The sequence below is a fragment of the Cydia splendana genome, chromosome 10, assembly GCF_910591565.1.
Source record: "Cydia splendana chromosome 10, ilCydSple1.2, whole genome shotgun sequence".
NCBI classification, from domain to species: domain Eukaryota; kingdom Metazoa; phylum Arthropoda; class Insecta; order Lepidoptera; family Tortricidae; genus Cydia; species Cydia splendana.
This window is the reverse complement of record NC_085969.1, coordinates 757480-774428: the sequence shown is the minus strand read 5'-3', so window position 1 is coordinate 774428 and position 16949 is coordinate 757480. Positions and strand designations below refer to the sequence as shown.

Sequence of the window (16949 nt, the reverse complement as noted above, 5' to 3'; positions counted from 1 at the left end):
ACATCTCAGTCTTGAAACCTATTTAATCCGTTTATTAGTCAACACCCGTCGTGGGTATTTGTAAAGTCTGGCTATCACTTTAGATACCGGATTTCGAATGATCCTTGGATAAAAGCAGCTATTATAGAGTGCGCTATGGCATTCTTTTTATGGTGTGAAAGATTTCTCTTGAATAATAAACATTTAACCTTTTGGACGCCAATGACGGATATATCCGCACCGCAGGTCCAACGCCAAAGACAGATTAATCCGTCACAGACCACAGAGCAACATAGACCTACGTGCATATGCATAAAGTTCAATTTCAGTTTTGACACTTTGGTGACGTGGCGTCCGCGTGACAGCTTTTGTGTTTGACATGGCGTCGAAAAGGTTAATCAATGCACTATTAAAATGATTCTTCTTTGTATCAGATATACGATATCCGATCGGATCGGACAATGTGAAAACACTCTAACAGTGTGGACGATGGCACAGAGAAAAAAAAACAATCGCTCTGGATTTATCATTTATTACATCAAATGCATTGCATTAAGTTATTATAAACAATAAATAAATTGGTTTCATAATTATTGTGATACAATGTTACCTTGTCTATCTTCCGTTCTGTATATATAGCTTCTCTCTCACGCATGCAAGTATGTTCTATGCATGCGAATGCATGCGTGCATACACGTAGAGTTTAATTAGATTGATTGCAACTTGAACACACACAAGGATATGATGGTTGCGCTTGAAATAACGGCGGGATAATGGCAGCGTCTGCCTCTTTCAGTAACGTGTTTAAAAGTGTTGTTTGCTTTAATATCATGTCATGTCGATAACTCCTACCATCATACGTTGGATGGTTCTTAGAAAGAATAAGAAGTCAAACTACAAGGAGCCTAATTAGGCTATTAGGGTAATTACCTGAGAATTATCCCGAGAGCTTCAATATGCATGAAGGTTATTTTAACAGCGTACGCTATAACGCTTAGGTATAATAATTATTAGCAATATGGGCGTTAAAAGGGTTAGAGTCCGTCTAAGATAACTTTGCACCTTCATGAACAGAACAAAGTGAAGGAGTGTCATTATAATCGATGTCATTCTATATATTCATAGAAATTTGACATTTTGACACTTTGAATGACACTTTGTCACTGCGAAAGCCATTGTTGAGTTAGCTTATTCTAAGAATTTATTTTTTATGAATATTATTTTGTAACATTTGAATAAAATTAAACTCTGTCCTTAGAGTTTATTTTATTACCTTCATTATCAACAAAAACCTAACACAATTATAATTGTGTTGATATTGTTGATGCATTCTAACCCATATTTAATAATTTATTTTATATTTCCCCATTGAAATTAAAATATAATTAACAATTGTGGTGGAAGTTCGTTCGATAGAAAAGGTAACCGGAAATACTTACCACAATATTACTTTGAATCCATACAAACGTAGCCCCCATTTTCCTCCCTAAATATTGATATTGTGGCAAATATTTTTACATGACCTCATGTATTTTCGTCTTAACATTTTATTATATTAATATTCAATAATTTTCATATCATTTAAGAATTCGAATTCAATTATTTGACCTATAAGTGTGTGTTCAAGTTGCTCTGATTTTATTTTAAAAGAAATATCTAGTTTTATTCTTTTATCTAGTCGTTCATCTTATAGGAAAATAAATGTCAAGCCAAAGAAAACGAGACATAAACATTATTACGATTTTATAAAATATATGAAAATAAAACTGGATATACAATATCGTCTTTGGTTATCGCGAAAATTGGTATGTGAAATTGTACTTTAACAGGCTTACAGAGTAAATATTGCTTATGTTGCATCATTGCGCAGCTAAAAGGCCTATACACACCAAATGCAGCTACGCATGCGATGTCACAGCACATATATTAAATCCAAAGATCATACCTGCATTCGTATTAACATTAACCTATGCAGTGAGCTGGAGCAAAGAGTTATTGTAATAGAGAGCTAAAGTCTAAGAAACAAACGTGCAACCTAGTTGGCCTAGTTTGACATTCGAAATAGATGGCGCTGTACTACGCCATATGTTTCGTGGTCATTGAATTGTGAAACGTTAACTTTTGACGATCAAAAATACCGCATAATGTACGGAGCCGTACAGCGCCAACAACATCTCACGTTATATTCGAAACACGAGTTTGTCCTTGATTTTTCACATCTTACACAATCAATGGATCTTTGGCTATAGTGACGCATTAAGCACCTGGTGTGGTTCGGCCTTAAATCAGTAGAAATTCAAATCACTGGTGCTCTCACCTCTCAGTCCACCATTTAAAGAAAAGTTCAACCAATCCTGATACAAAAACGTACATTTAAAAATAGCACCAATATTTAAATATCAGCACATCGCGATCTCAAAACGCTGGCAACATTTACTTTAACGAAACTGTATCATATGGCAACACCGTAATTTGCAAAAGCGCGGGAAGCACGCATTAAAAAAACATTGAATTTGTCTACGCTAAGAGCTTTTAGAAAACGTTTTTTTATTAGAACCCTGAAATTTTATGCCAATTTCGAGTAGATAAATACAGAAATGCATGCAAAATTCTATTCAATATTGTTTTAAAAACGATACAAGATATGATTAGTTTAGACATTCAAGAGATATGAATATGATTACACAATAGTTTTGCACCCTAAAATCCGATCACACTTCCTTACCTATAGAAATATACAACACTTCATGTAAATAGATATGTATAAGTAAACTTATTATTTACTATGGTAACACTGCCTACGGAATAATACAGCGATAGAAGAGGGTGTATAGAGGTGCAAGACGTTTTTATTATCTATGATTCAGTTTTTTGAAATCATAATATTGGTTAAACCATTTTTTGTGTATTATACGCGATATATTAATGCTTGCACCTCAATTATATTAAGTAAATTACACCCTAATATGTTACTTAAGATAAAAAATTATGCGAAAATTATATTATCAACAAATATAAACATTAACACATGTTAAAATTTACAAAAATACAACTTAAATTAACACAAGGTGTCGCTAACTACAATTATACCAACGTACCTAATTTTATTTGGTCTCTTTTAGTAACGGTTAATTTTAACAGAAATCTTAACTAACGAATGGAAAATATTTTACATATTGGAACATGAATAACAAATTAAATCTATGCTTGCCGTTTTCAGATAGATCATCTATATAATATGTAATTAATGGTCGTTTTATATTCACCAAATTATTTTCTAAAATAAAATCACACTGAAACAAGTAAAACCATTTATTCCGTGTCCTATTTTATTTGTTCCTACGTAATTTTCAAAACAATAAGGTGTAAACTTTGTGATACACGGACACTTTGATCCTTATTTTATTACTATGTCGTGATACCGTAGCGATATAGCGGATTACAAATTTGTTTCGATTTTAGTGCGATAGGTACGCATCGATACATTTTATTTAAAGTACACTGCACTTTTCCTTAATTTGGATATTTTCATGTTATTTCTATTCAGAATCAAGAGCTCTTTTGATCCTATAAGAAAAACAATATGTTGCAATTTTTTTTTTTGCGTTGCCATTTCTGAATTTTTTTGCCCCGGGCCAATATGTTTCGCCGCCCCAGAAGTCCAGGAAGAAAAACAAAATGCAATTCGCCAGGGGCGCCATACGGCCCATATGCCGCCCCTGGCGGATTGGCGCCACGGGCTATGGCCCGGATGGCTCTAGGGTAAATACGCCCCTGCATTTTTCATAGACTTTATATAAAGGTAACAGAATGGAGGAACGATCGAAAAATGTATGGAAATATTGGGACACTGTTTGTCTCATAATAGGATCAAAAACGCTCGTGATGCTTAGAAAATGTAACATAAAAATTCCCAAATATGGAAAAACAGTGTACGATCTTAAATAAAATGTCTCATTTACGTTCCAATAATACTAGCATCGCGTGATAATAAAGACAATGAATACACTCCTTATTTTTCATTTTGTCACGGCGAAAAAACTCTCAAACTCCTAAGCAGTGTCGCCAGCACGTTCGCCAAACACTCCGCTCGGAGCGCGAGCTGTCCTTCCAAAGTGGAGTTGTGTTCCGTCTTGGCGTTGTGGTCGCGTATTATGTGCGCCATCTCGGCCCCGGCGAGGTCTTTGAAGGCGGCCGTCACGTCGTGCACGCGCAGGATCAGGTTGCGGGTCTGGAGCGGGGATGACGTGTGTCTGCCAAGAGCCTGGGGCAATGAAGAAGGTATTAAACACGTTCAGTACCGTAAAAGCGAACAGTATCATGATAAAACTCTGGAAGAAATTTATTTATTTCATTTTTTTCGGTTATGATTTAGGTAGATTTCACCGATCTTACGAGATGTGTTTAGTGAAGGATTCCTTTATATTTTTTTTCGAGACGTCTCGTTAATCTTTTTTTTAAGACTGATATTTTTATTTTTCATACTATTTCACTGCTTTTAATTGCACCTATCCTTCAATGATACATACCTGTGCCAGGTCTGCTAATCTCCGCAAAGGCGTGAGGCAGTCCGCTAGCGCCGGGGCCACGGGCCCGGAGCCGCCGAGGGCGCCGACCAGCGTCCTCGACGCCCCCACCAGCGTCACGGCGCAGGAAGTCAGTTCACTTCGTGCTCGCTAAAAATACACAAACATTCGGGTACTTTGACAGCTGTACATTTTTATAATTAATGTAAATTTACCAAATCTTGGGACCTAGCCGAGTGAAATTTAAATAATGGAAGAACATGATCACATTTTAAATTATCGAGCGGCATTCCATTAATGAATTATCGATAAATTTGCTAGTTCATGAAGTTACGCATTAACAAATGTAAGATTCATTAAAATTACTAATTATTAGAAACAGATTTAATGAAATAAAGAGTTGAATAATCATTTGTAATCTATAATTTAATAAATTTAAAAGTAACGTGATTGATAGTTGACCTTTGTAAATAGAAGGTAGTTGGAAGAAAGAATAAAGACGACTGGCATGGCGGTTAACGGGCATTCGGTTACGGGCAGAGGTGAAGGGAGGACGATTGTGAAGTGAGGTGATTGGAGATTGAACTGTAACGGAATATTGTGATCAGGAAATATATTGCTGTTATGAAAGAAGGATTTTTTATTACAGATCAGAAGTGGTAAGTACCTACAAGTCAGTACACTTATATTGCTTGTTGTTTAGTTGAAATTAATTATCATTTCGTATTTCCTATGTTAGGAAGTTTATGTTTAACGGGCGCTTAGAAACAAAGACACCGTTAATTTTATCAAGAACAAAATAATTGGGTAAACCCATTTCGGCCTAGTCGTTCACTCGAGAGCATTATACTGCAAGTTTTCTCTTCAAGACCAATAGTTAGGTTTTTTTAGTGTTTGCTGTAATGCCTATCCATACTATAATTAAAGCATTAATTACATCGCGGATAGCGTGAAACCTTTGGAACACCGTTTTATTTTGAATAGTTCGGATACCTTTATGATTATTTACAGGTGTAGATCGGATTCTTTTAGTCTATGTATGTACCGCTTATTTGGTTACAACTTTTACCATATTTTCAATATATTACTTATCAATACGTCAGTATTATATAGCGGGGTTAAGTGTTTTCGAAATTATAAACTACTCAGACTGTAAATAAGTAGGAATGATACTTTTACTGGTAGCTACCGACCCGCCGACCTAGCCGGAGTTACAATCGCTGTTGCTTCGACAACGAAAAGCATTATGTCTCTATATCACTCTTCCATATTAGCGCGACAGTGACAGTTGCGTTCCGATCGCTACGGAGCGTAAGCGATTGGCATCTTGGCTCGGCCCGTTTCGTATTCCGGATCCCGTTTCGAATATCGGATCCATCTCGCGTTCCTGGATTTGGGTCCGTGCCGGATACTGGAACCGTGCCGGATGCATACCTGATTTGTGCCGGATGAGTTCCGGATCCATGCCGGATTCGTACCGGATCCGTCCCGGACTGGTGCCGGATTGGTACAGGATGTGCCGGATTGCTACCGGATCTGTGCCGGATTCATACCGCATGTATATAATTTGCCGGATTCGTGCCGGATCTGAACCGGATGCGTACCGGATTGGTATCGGATCAGTGCCGGATCCCGAATTTGTTCTAGATTCCGTTTCTGTACCAGTTCTAGAATTTTCTCGTCTCGAAAAGCCTGTGTTCCGGATCCGTACCGGGATACGGATCTGTTTTGGATTTAAGATCTGTTTTAAACGTCCCGCATTCTACCCCGGAAGCAGTAACGTAAATTAAATAAATAAATAAAACAGTTGAATTTAGCTTAATAAGAACAATTTATATTTGTCTACTATTAACAATCCAAAGATTTAGAACTCTTCCATTGCTGGTGTTGTTTTCGAGTTCCAGACTATGGACCATGAGGAAAAAACATCCAGGCGGCGCTTGAAAACTCCTGAGCGTGGCCGAAAATCGAAATCTGATGATGGACAAGAATGTCGAAGCCGAAGTCGCAACCGCCGCCAGTCCCCGAGGAACAACAGCAGGAGTCGCAACCGGCGAAGCCGCAGCAGCGGCAGACACGGCCGAGGCAATGAGAGGTGGCTTCGAAGATCAACACGGAAGGACAACACGGCCAGGATCGCTTTCACGTGGAAGCCGCACAGGACAGGAACGGATGGCTTGCATATCTTTGTCGTCTTCAGTTGTAGATTTTAATAGATGTCGTTTATTGCTAAGGCAGAGGGAATATATTTCCCACCTGATTTTGAACTTTATTTCAAAGTTATATGGTTCAATTTTGCATAATTCCTGACATGCTTATGCCACTGCGAATATTTTGGTACAGTACCTTAAAGTTATTTGTATTGACGAAAGTTGTCTCGAGGTACGGGTTCACAGATTATGGGGGTGGAATCGTTGTCCAGGCAATGCTGTGGTGTCCTGTAGTTCGCTCAAGTTAGTTGTATGGGGCTCGTTAGCCTAATTTATAAGTTTTGATCTTGGTTGTTTCCTCTTTTGGCAAAATGTGACGTTAACGCTGGTAAAGGAAAGACTAAGTTACGTTTCTTCAGTATTTGTTCATAATTTAGTATATAAAAAAAAAAAAACAAAAAAAAACAATAATGATCGATGCGCTATACGCTTTACACCGATATTAGTACCTACCTACGTAATAATGGGTTGAGCTAGGGCAATATAGGTTGATTTGCGCTGTGGTATATCCATGACAGTTCGAAGATATTTAAATGAGTGTTAGGTTATTTCCTGACACTATTTAACTGTGGTTTGAATGTACGCTGTAAAGTGAGTTTCTCATCTTCCTCTGTCGGTTGTCAGTCTGCTCATCCAGAATAACACCTAAGTACTTTATAGACGAAGTTTTTCTATTGTTTTACAATTACATGACGTCTGGTAGGTCATGACTTTTGACACATTTAGAGACCACGAGGCGGAAGCAGCTGTTTTATACACGCACACATATCTCGTTTAGTCTGCGTTTAGAGTTACAAATTGTATTGAAGCCTGTTCGTCACCAAAGCTAGACCGCTTTCTGTGAAGGCGCTTACTGCATCCCTGGAAGCACCGTGAAATAGTATTGGCGTGTCATCTGCGTAGCACAACGTCTGCATTGGTCAGATCCAAGAAAGTCAAGTCGTTAATGTAGATTAGAAACAAAGTTAATCCAAGTATATGTAAAGTTGTTTGTTTAAAATTACCGACTTGTTCTTTAACCCTAACACATGTGTGCGGCCTTACAGCACAGTTCCGCGTATCCGGGAAATCTACAATTTTCTAATTATTATTAGAATAATAAGAGAAACTGACGGGAATTTTTTTCAATCTTATAAATCTTATAATGTTGGCGGGATCATTTTGGCTGGTGTTGATTGAATAACCAAGGTTGGGCCTACACTAGTAAAGTATTCGTTATAACCGTGTATTGATTCGCTTTCAGTATCCTTGGTTTTAAGAAGTTCGTTGCATTTTAAATATTTTAGTTTGGTTATTGTAGCAAGCAAAGCTCTGCTGATTGCTGTTGATCAATTCGTCAATTGTGGTTGGTGCAACTGACGCTTAAGTGGCAAGTAATATAACGATATGATGATAATACCTACATATTATGATAAGTATAATATTATCGAATTATAAAATTGCAGGACTATCTTAATTAATGAGTTACGGATTAATGAGTTACGTATTAATGAGTTACGTATTAATGAGTTACGTATTAATGAGTTACGGATTAATGAGTTACGGATTAATGAGTTACGGATTAATGAGTTACGGATTATAGAGTTACGGATTATAGAGTTACGGATTATAGAGTTATCGGATTATAGAGTTATCGGATTATAGAGTTATCGGATTATAGAGTTATCGGAATATAGAGTTATCGGATTATAGAGTTATCGGATTATAGAGTTATCGGATTATAGAGTTATCGGATTATAGAGTTATCGGATTATAGAGTTATCGGATTATAGTTATCGGATTATAGAGTTATCGGATTATAGAGTTATCGGATTATAGAGTTATCGGATTATAGAGTTATCGGATTATAGAGTTATCGGATTATAGAGTTATCGGATTATAGAGTTATCGGATTATAGAGTTATCGGATTATAGAGTTATTGGATTATAGAGTTATTGGATTATAGAGTTATTGGATTATCGAGTTATTAGATGATTGAGTTGAGTTTATTGGATTATTGAGTTGAGTTTATTGGATGATTGAGTTGAGTTTATTGGATGATTGAGTTGAGTTTATTGGATTATTGAGTCAAGTTTATTGGATTATTGAGTTGAGTTTAATGGATGATTGAGTTGAGTTTATTGGATGATTGAGTTGAGTTTATTGGATTATTGAGTTGAGTTTATTGGATTATTGAGTAGAGTTTATTGGATTATTGAGTTGAGTTTATTGGATTATTGAGATGAGTTTATTGGATTATTAATATGAGTTTATTGGATTATTGAGATGAGTTTATTGGATTATTGATATGAGTTTATTGGATTATTGAGATGAGTTTATTGGATTATTGAGATGAGTTTATTGGATTATTGAGATGAGTTTATTGGATTATTGAGTAGAGTATTGGATTATTGAGTTCAGTTTATTGGATTATTGAGTTGAGTTTATTGGATTATTGAGTTGAATTATTGGATTATTGAGTTGAGTTATTGGATTATTGAGTTGAGTTATTGGATTATTGAGTTGAGTTATTGGATTATTGAGTTGAGTTATTGGATTATTGAGTTGAGTTATTGGATTATTGAGTTGAGTTATTGGATTATTGAGTTGAGTTATTGGATTATTGAGTTGAGTTTATTGGATTATTGAGTTGAGTTATTGGATTATTGAGTTGAGTTATTGGATTATTGAGTTGAGTTATTGGATTATTGAGTTGAGTTATTGGATTATTGAGTTGAGTTATTGGATTTTTGAGTTGAGTTATTGGATTATTGAGTTGAGTTATTGGATTATTGAGTTGAGTTATTGGATTATTGAGTTGAGTTATTGGAGTATTGAGTTATTGGATTATTGAGTTATTGGATTATTGGATTATTGGGTTATTGGATTATTGGGTTATTGGATTATTGGATTATTGGACTATTGGACTATTGGACTATTGGATTATTGAGTTGAGTTATTGGATTATTGAGTTTAGTTATTGGATTATTGAGTTATTGGATTATTGAGTTATTGGATTATTGGATTATTGGATTATTGAATTGGTAATTTGCTATGGATGGAGGGACGGATATATGGTAACGATGAAAAAAAAGACGGAAATAGAGAATGTTATGTTGTGATGAGACACGTTTGTGTCATGAGAGTGATTCAGTAAGTAGCACATTAAAAAAATAAAAATGGAATAAAAAAACAAGAGAAATAATGTGCTACACGTAAAATTTGATTAAAAAAATGGTTTGTTGTGAGACACGTTTGTGTCATGAGAGTGATTCAGTAAGTAGCACATTTAAAAAAAAAACAAACAAACGGAATTAAAACAAAAACACGAGAAATAATGAGTAAAAAAAAACATAGCAATCGAATATGTTAACTAATGTACTTTATATGTATTGATGCATAAAAAATATTGTATATTGTTGTATAAGTATTGAATAGAAACATATATTTAGATGGATTTATTGGATTTGAAATAATTATGTGAAGATATAGATTAATTCAATAAATAATAAGAAAAATGTATATAGACAGACAAAGAAATTGTATTAAATGGGTAATGAAGGATTAATAATTCTCTTACTGAATGCCCGATGATTTGACATGCCGAGTGTAAGATTAGATGACAGACGCGATTAGTATGACTGTGCATGAGGACATGCACAATGTCAGGATGGGCGAGTGTAAGATTCATTAAAATTACTAATTATTAGAAACAGATTTAATGAAATAAAGAGTTGAATAATCATTGGTAATCTATAATTTAATAAATTTAAAAGTAACGTGATTGATAGTTGACCTTTGTAAATAGAAGGTAGTTGGAAGAAAGAATAAAAGACGACTGGCATGGCGGTTAACGGGCATTCGGTTACGGGCAGAGGTGAAGGGAGGACGATTGTGAAGTGAGGTGATTGGAGATTGAACTGTAACGGAATATTGTGATCAGGAAATATATTGCTGTTATGAAAGAAGGAATTTTTATTACACAAATTAGTTAGTAGTCATAGTTACCTGGAACTTCAGCTCGTCGATATCCTCTCCTCCCCCGTGTGCGTGTTGATGCTGCGCCCTCTGCGCGGCGGCGTGCAGCCTCGACAGCAACCCCGCCGCCGCCGCCTCGGCCGCTAAAAGCAGCGCCTCCGCACCGACCACTCCATTCGCCTCAGGAAACACTAAAGGAGGCGATGGAGGAGTTGGGATATCATCCACGACATCGTCTTTAAACCTCACGTGGTTCTGGACTTTTGGAGTTGGACTCGCTCGGAACTTCCTGTCCGTCGGAGGGCTGAACGTTTTTGAATCGTTCCCCGCCGCTCCGTTTAGAAGATCGGGCCGGTTGCTGAATCGACGATTCATTTGGGGCGAACATAGTGATAGAACTGTTGACATCTCGTTGTTTTTTAAGATGGTGTTTTTAGTTTCGGAGCTGGATCGAACGTGTCGACTTTGAAGCGTCATCGAGCTATAGTTTGGCGTGGATCGTAAGCTTTGTTCGTCGTCTAGCCGGCTCTCATTTTCTAAATTTCTGTACGAGTTTAAATTTCTTTGGAAGTGCGGCGAACCGATACTGGCTAGCCGTTGTTCTCTGATCGGCGATTGTTTTTGTGATGTCTTCATTCGGAGAACTTCGATGCTCGGCACGGGCGGTAGAGGAGGCTTTTTTGGAGGAAGCAGTAGTGGAGGCGGAGGGGAGAGGACTTTAGGTTCTAATCTAGGTGGGAGCGGTGGTTGCATTTGATCGTTAATTTCACAGACGACTTTATAGTTTAGTCTCCTGTTGTTTAAGGTACTGAAATGATTGTTTGGGATTTCTACAGCTGTTAACTCATTATTTGGACATGTAAAGGAATTCGATCGTGGTCTCGGCGCCGTTGGGGGAGGATTTTTAGGAGGTCTCTCAGGCGGTTGAATGTGATCGACATTTTTTCTTCTCGGAGGAGGCCTGATTTCACAAACATCTGGCATGGAATCCGATTTCTCTACTTGACCTACTTTATCTGATTCATCGCTATCATCGCTTTTATTCTTATCTTTGCTACAACATGAAAACATACCTTTCCTTTCAACAGTAGGATATTCAATCACATGCGCTGTGCCGTTCGCCGTTTTTTCCGTAACACTTTTCCTTTTACTCTTCGGCGAATCTGATTTAGTTTGAGCTTGAGTTTTGCTTTTCTCTTTCAATAATAGACTATTCCTAGCATCGCTTAAAGTTTTCGCGGTAAACATATTTCTTATTTCACTGACACTGAGCGTGCCTTTAACTACTTCGCCATTAGCTTTGACATCTTTATGATTCTGTTGCTTCGCTTCCATTATCTGACTATGGTTGACGTAGCTGACTTGTTCTCTATCTAAAGTTGAGGAATTTGATCCCGGCGGTGGAGGAATAATATAAGACATGATTTCCTCCGGTGTAAGCTCAATTGCAGGAGTGACTCTTACAGTAGGGGGCTGCACAGTTACGTTAGCTATGAATTCTTCTATGTCACCCTTTTTGGGCGCTCCGTTTAAGTTTTCTAGTGAGTTTTTCTTCTCGTCTGCAAAAGACGGTGGCACGACTGGTAATATTTGAGGCACTTGCGTCGCACAGTCTAATTCGTCAGGCGTTTGTGGGGGTGGGATCAAAGTTAAGTCTATAAGCTCCGCGTCGTTATCGACGCTAGTTTCCTCATAATAAGGAAAGTTAGCTTTCTCTTCCTCTTTACTACTCTTCTCTCTAAGCTGTTTCAAATACTCCTTTAAATTTGACTCCCTATTGTCTAGAGTCGAATCAGGACTATGTAAACCGAAGCTCGTTCTCACTACTTTATTCGTAGCTTTCTGATGCTTACGTATAGGACTATTGGTTGGTGTGTAAAGAGAATCGTTATCACTTTCTGAATGAGAGAGATCATTGTTTAAAGCTATCAAGGCGTCTGTGAGTCCACAGTTATTAAGTATAGCGCTGAGACCTTGCGACTGCCGCCTCGTAAGATCATCTTTTTGCACTTCAGGTATACTTAACCCGGAAAGTCCTTGGTTAATAGTCTCTGTTAAAAGTAGTAAAGAATCGCTATGTTTAAGAATTCCTGGCGCATCATCTGCCGCAGACATTCTACTATTATTTGATTCAGTATCGCTTTCCAACTGGTCTACATTCGTTTCTTTACCAACTAGTTCATCTCTCAACATTCCATTACTAAATGCATCTTCAATATATACATCACAGTTCTCAGTCAAATACTGTTCAGAATTCTCAACTAACTTTTGCATTTCGGCGACTCGTCTGAGTACTTCTTCGTTTTTAGCTTCAACAAGTCTCGGGTTGTTGCTCGCATTCTCTAAGAGTTCCATGGATAGAACGCTTTGAAGATCAAAACCCATGCCGTCATCCAAATAACAGGCATCGTTCGGATCGAAAAGTCTGAAGTCATCATTTCTCTTGCATTTTTCGAAATGGACGTCATGGCCTAATAATCCTGGCCTCGAATCGTAGCCTGTTAACGGACTGGAGTTGTTGCTATGATTTTTGTTGGTCAGGCTGGAATTCATGTTGGTATCTAGGCTAGCTTTAGCCTGGTCGGGCGTGGAATGGTACGGAGGTGGCATGGTGAATATCGCGAAGTGTTTCTTCGTGAGTACGACCGGATCGTCGTAATGAAGGTAACTCCATTTTGTTGGTACCACATGATGTTGTGAGAGGTAAGGTGGAGCTGGAAAGGTAGAGTATTTATTAATACGTGTTTGCATAATTTGAGCCAAAGAAAGCGTTAAAACAATATTTACCTATGTCCTCCGTGATTGGTTCTCTCTCCAATTCCACGTTTAGTTCTTTGCCCGTGGCCAGACGGTAGTATCTGTAAGGTAAAAAAACAATAAAAATTAAAGCGATTGCGAATCACACTTTGAGCTTAAGAGAATCTATTGAATCAGATACCCAAGCAGAAAACAATAAATAGTTCTCCTGTACCAAAATAGTACCTAATCGTGTGAGGATGACGTACAGTATGAAAGGTTTCCCTTTTGTGTTAATGACCAAGTCGAATAGTTAGATGAGTCAATAATTTATATGTTCCATAACAAAATTGACAAAATGGATATTTATGGTGTAGTTTTTTTTAACCGTTTGCCATAATCATTTTATCGGAAATCGTTTCACATCAAACATTAATATTGAAAGAAACTTAACTCGACAACGGTCAAAATACTGAACATAACCAAAACCATTTCAGCTATTCAGCGTCGAAGCAATTTGAAATTTTACACATATATCGACAGTAGTCACGACCATTCGTGGTTTGTATCGGTTGTAAGGTAAATATGTGAACTCACCCAGCAATGACCAGCGGCATCTCCAGCGCGTCCCGCTCATCCATGAGCAGCGCGACGACTCGGTCCCTCGTGAGGAAGATGGCCACGTCCGCGCTGCCGCCAGCTTCGCGCTTCACCCTGACGCCTTCCACTTCTTCTAGAGAAGCTATTGATTGAGGCTGGAAAATAAAAACAACTTTCGTTACACGGGTCCTTGATGCGTGTTCAATTTTATAGTGTTAACATATTTTTAAAAAGCCATGGAGCGATCCAAAACTACGTTGCTCTCCAAAGCACGTTTTCTTGACATAAGTGAATTGGAAGTCGGTTACTCAGCAGATCAACATTTGTAAGCTACCAAAAACATATATAGATTTATGGTATAGCATTCACTGTGGCATACTAATGTAAATAGAAAACGAGTTGTTTGTCATTCCTACCAAACACAACCAAAATAATACCACGTGCTTGCATATCTTAACGGCGTGTCCAAACTGCTAGCATTTAAAGCACTTAAAAATAATAGTTAGTGTATGGCAATCTGGCGTTATTCTTTAGAAGCACTCGCTGTTACTTTTATTAAAGGGTTACTTACCCCAGGGTTAGCACGAGAGATGATCTGGCTCAGACCAAAGCGTGGTGATACTAGAAGAACGCGTTCTGGTCGGGTGCTTCCGAAGCACTTGGCGCCGTAGCTTGGAAGACCCGCTACGATGTCCAAGTAGTGGAGCTTCGCCTGAAATAAGAAACTTTTGATTTACTCCGGCTGCTGCAAAGTCTGTATGCTGGACGTTTTGCGAACCCTAACCTAAAAATCCATTACACAGACTTTTCTCGAAGAGGTACCTCAACGACATTGAGGTTCAATGAGACGTGTTTGGAATTCTAGTGAAAAACTTCTTGTTTTAGGTATAGGAGTAGTAAGAGCAGCGTAGTAGTAGTAAATGCTAGCAAATTTTCAGCGATGCCCCTAGATTTTGTCTGGTTAAATAAGGTGTGTGCAGACAAAAAAAATTCCAAATCGTAAAACTTTCCACATGGAAAGAACTCTGTTGCTTCTGACAATTCGAATGGATAATTAATTTTTCACCTCAGCAGCTCGAACAAGGGTACTTTGCTTCTTAAAAACAGTGAGCAAACATTTTGTCTCACTCAGTGAGCAAAATCGCATTTTGCTCACTGAGTGAGACAAAATGACTCAGTGAGCAAAATCGCATTTTGCTCACTGTTTTTAAGAAGCAAAGTACCCTTGTTCGAGCTGCTGAGGTGAAAAATTAATTATCCATTCGATAAAAAATGACATTCAAGTGACCTTTATAGTCAAATGTCATTTCAACATACGGGGTCTAATACAAGTTCGATATACTTGGGTTCTATTATCTCTGTCCCTCTAGGTATGTTCTCACTGCTTAGGGTGAAAAATTTTGTGTACTACACGAGATCAAAGTTATTTACATCTCGTGCGCTTTTGAATCCCTTACTACGCTCAAGATTCTAAATTAGATTCACACGCTACGCTCGTGAATCTATTATAGAATCTTTCGCTAGCACGGGACTCAAAATAAGCACTCGAAGAAATATCAAACTTTGATCTCTTGTTGTACAAATAACTATTCCTCATTTCAAAATTTTCTCTTCAGAAAATTTCTTCACTTTCTAGAAACAGTTTCCAGAAATTTTCGAGTACTTATTGGAAACCTCCCGCAGCTTACACATTGTTTATTTATTTACCTGTAATTGAGTTAACTGCCGTTGGCTCCCCGTCATCTGCGAGTTGAGTTTGAGGAAGTGTGCGATGAGACGTCTAATTTCTTTCCGCTTCATACTTTCTAGTAAACCATTTGGTACGAAGCGTTCGAGACCGAATTCTCTCCTGAAACGTTAAAAAACATACAATTCATTGCAATTATTTCTCAACCGATTCTTACGAAAATTTGTGAGTAAGTTTGATTATAAAGTCAGGTCCCCACCTGACTAAAAGAAACATACGTAGTTTATTTTGCTCGGGGCAAGAGAAACGGTATTAGGAAAGTCCTTCTAGGTGTTTTTGAACAAAAAGTACTTAACAATTAGTTTCATTTTGTATTGTCAAATCTTTTTCTTTTTCCTTGCGTTATCCCGGCATGTTTGCCACGGCTCGTGAGAGCCTGGGGTCCGCTTGACATCTAATTACATTAAATAATAATAATTGACAAATGACATTAAATAATTTCGTTTTCACCACACCAGCTCGGGAAGGCTTACTTTGCACTTCAAAAACGGATAGCAAAGTTGCACTTTGCTATCAGTAATTCACATGTGAGGCAAAGTAATCAAATGTAAATTTTGAGTTGTTTTCTTATGTTTGCTGGTAGAATTGACTTTTAAATGATGATTTTGGATGATAAATATTCAATAACATTCATTTGAATTTGATTTGGTTTGATTTTGTTTTATATTTTACATTTAATATATGCTTCGGGTTGGTGTGGTGAAAAATTTTGTGTTTCACTCGGGGGCAATTTTTTTTAACCCTCGTGCTTTGAAACCCTCGCAACGCTCAAGATTCCATTTTTCGAACCACTGGCTACGCTCGTGGTTCAATTTTGGAGTCTTTCGCTTGCTCGGGTATCATTAGCACGAGCGATTAAACAACAACTTTGCCCCCTTGTAAAACAAATAACTATTAAGTATCTCTGTTTATTTTCCCTACAGGTGATTCTCTTTCCCCATAATTTCTAATAACATACTCGACAGCTTTGACGGTGAGTTTGGCCGGCGACAGGTTGTTGGCTAACGCGTGCTGGTGCATGTGCAGCGCTGCAAGTCGGAGTGCAACGTCGGGCTGCAGTTCAGGCGAGAATCGCTCCTGGGCCACGTCGTTGCAGCACTGGAAATATACGTTACAATAATTAAAATTAAAATTTCAAAAGTCAGTAGGTAAAAGTTTTTGGCACATTTAAGTACGTGTGACGTGATAAAATC

At 37.6% G+C, this 16949-nt stretch overlaps 1 protein-coding gene and 1 long non-coding RNA gene across 2 annotated transcripts in view; both read right to left on the bottom strand.

The window, feature by feature from the left end:
* Positions 1–16949, bottom strand: part of LOC134794103 (uncharacterized) — a 207212-nt gene that overhangs the window by 21350 nt on the left and 168913 nt on the right. The gene's annotated exons all lie outside the window — the stretch shown is intronic.
* Positions 3734–16949, bottom strand: part of LOC134794095 (uncharacterized) — a 304721-nt gene continuing 291505 nt past the window's right edge. The window contains exons 9-16 of the mRNA XM_063765791.1: positions 16715–16854; positions 15717–15858; positions 14581–14721; positions 14007–14164; positions 13461–13531; positions 10704–13387; positions 4509–4655; positions 3734–4243 (exon numbers count right to left, since the gene is read on the bottom strand). Of these exons, the coding sequence (XP_063621861.1) occupies positions 4007–4243; positions 4509–4655; positions 10704–13387; positions 13461–13531; positions 14007–14164; positions 14581–14721; positions 15717–15858; positions 16715–16854 (3720 nt within the window). The 3' untranslated portion in view covers positions 3734–4006. The remainder of the gene's footprint in view (positions 4244–4508; positions 4656–10703; positions 13388–13460; positions 13532–14006; positions 14165–14580; positions 14722–15716; positions 15859–16714; positions 16855–16949) is intronic.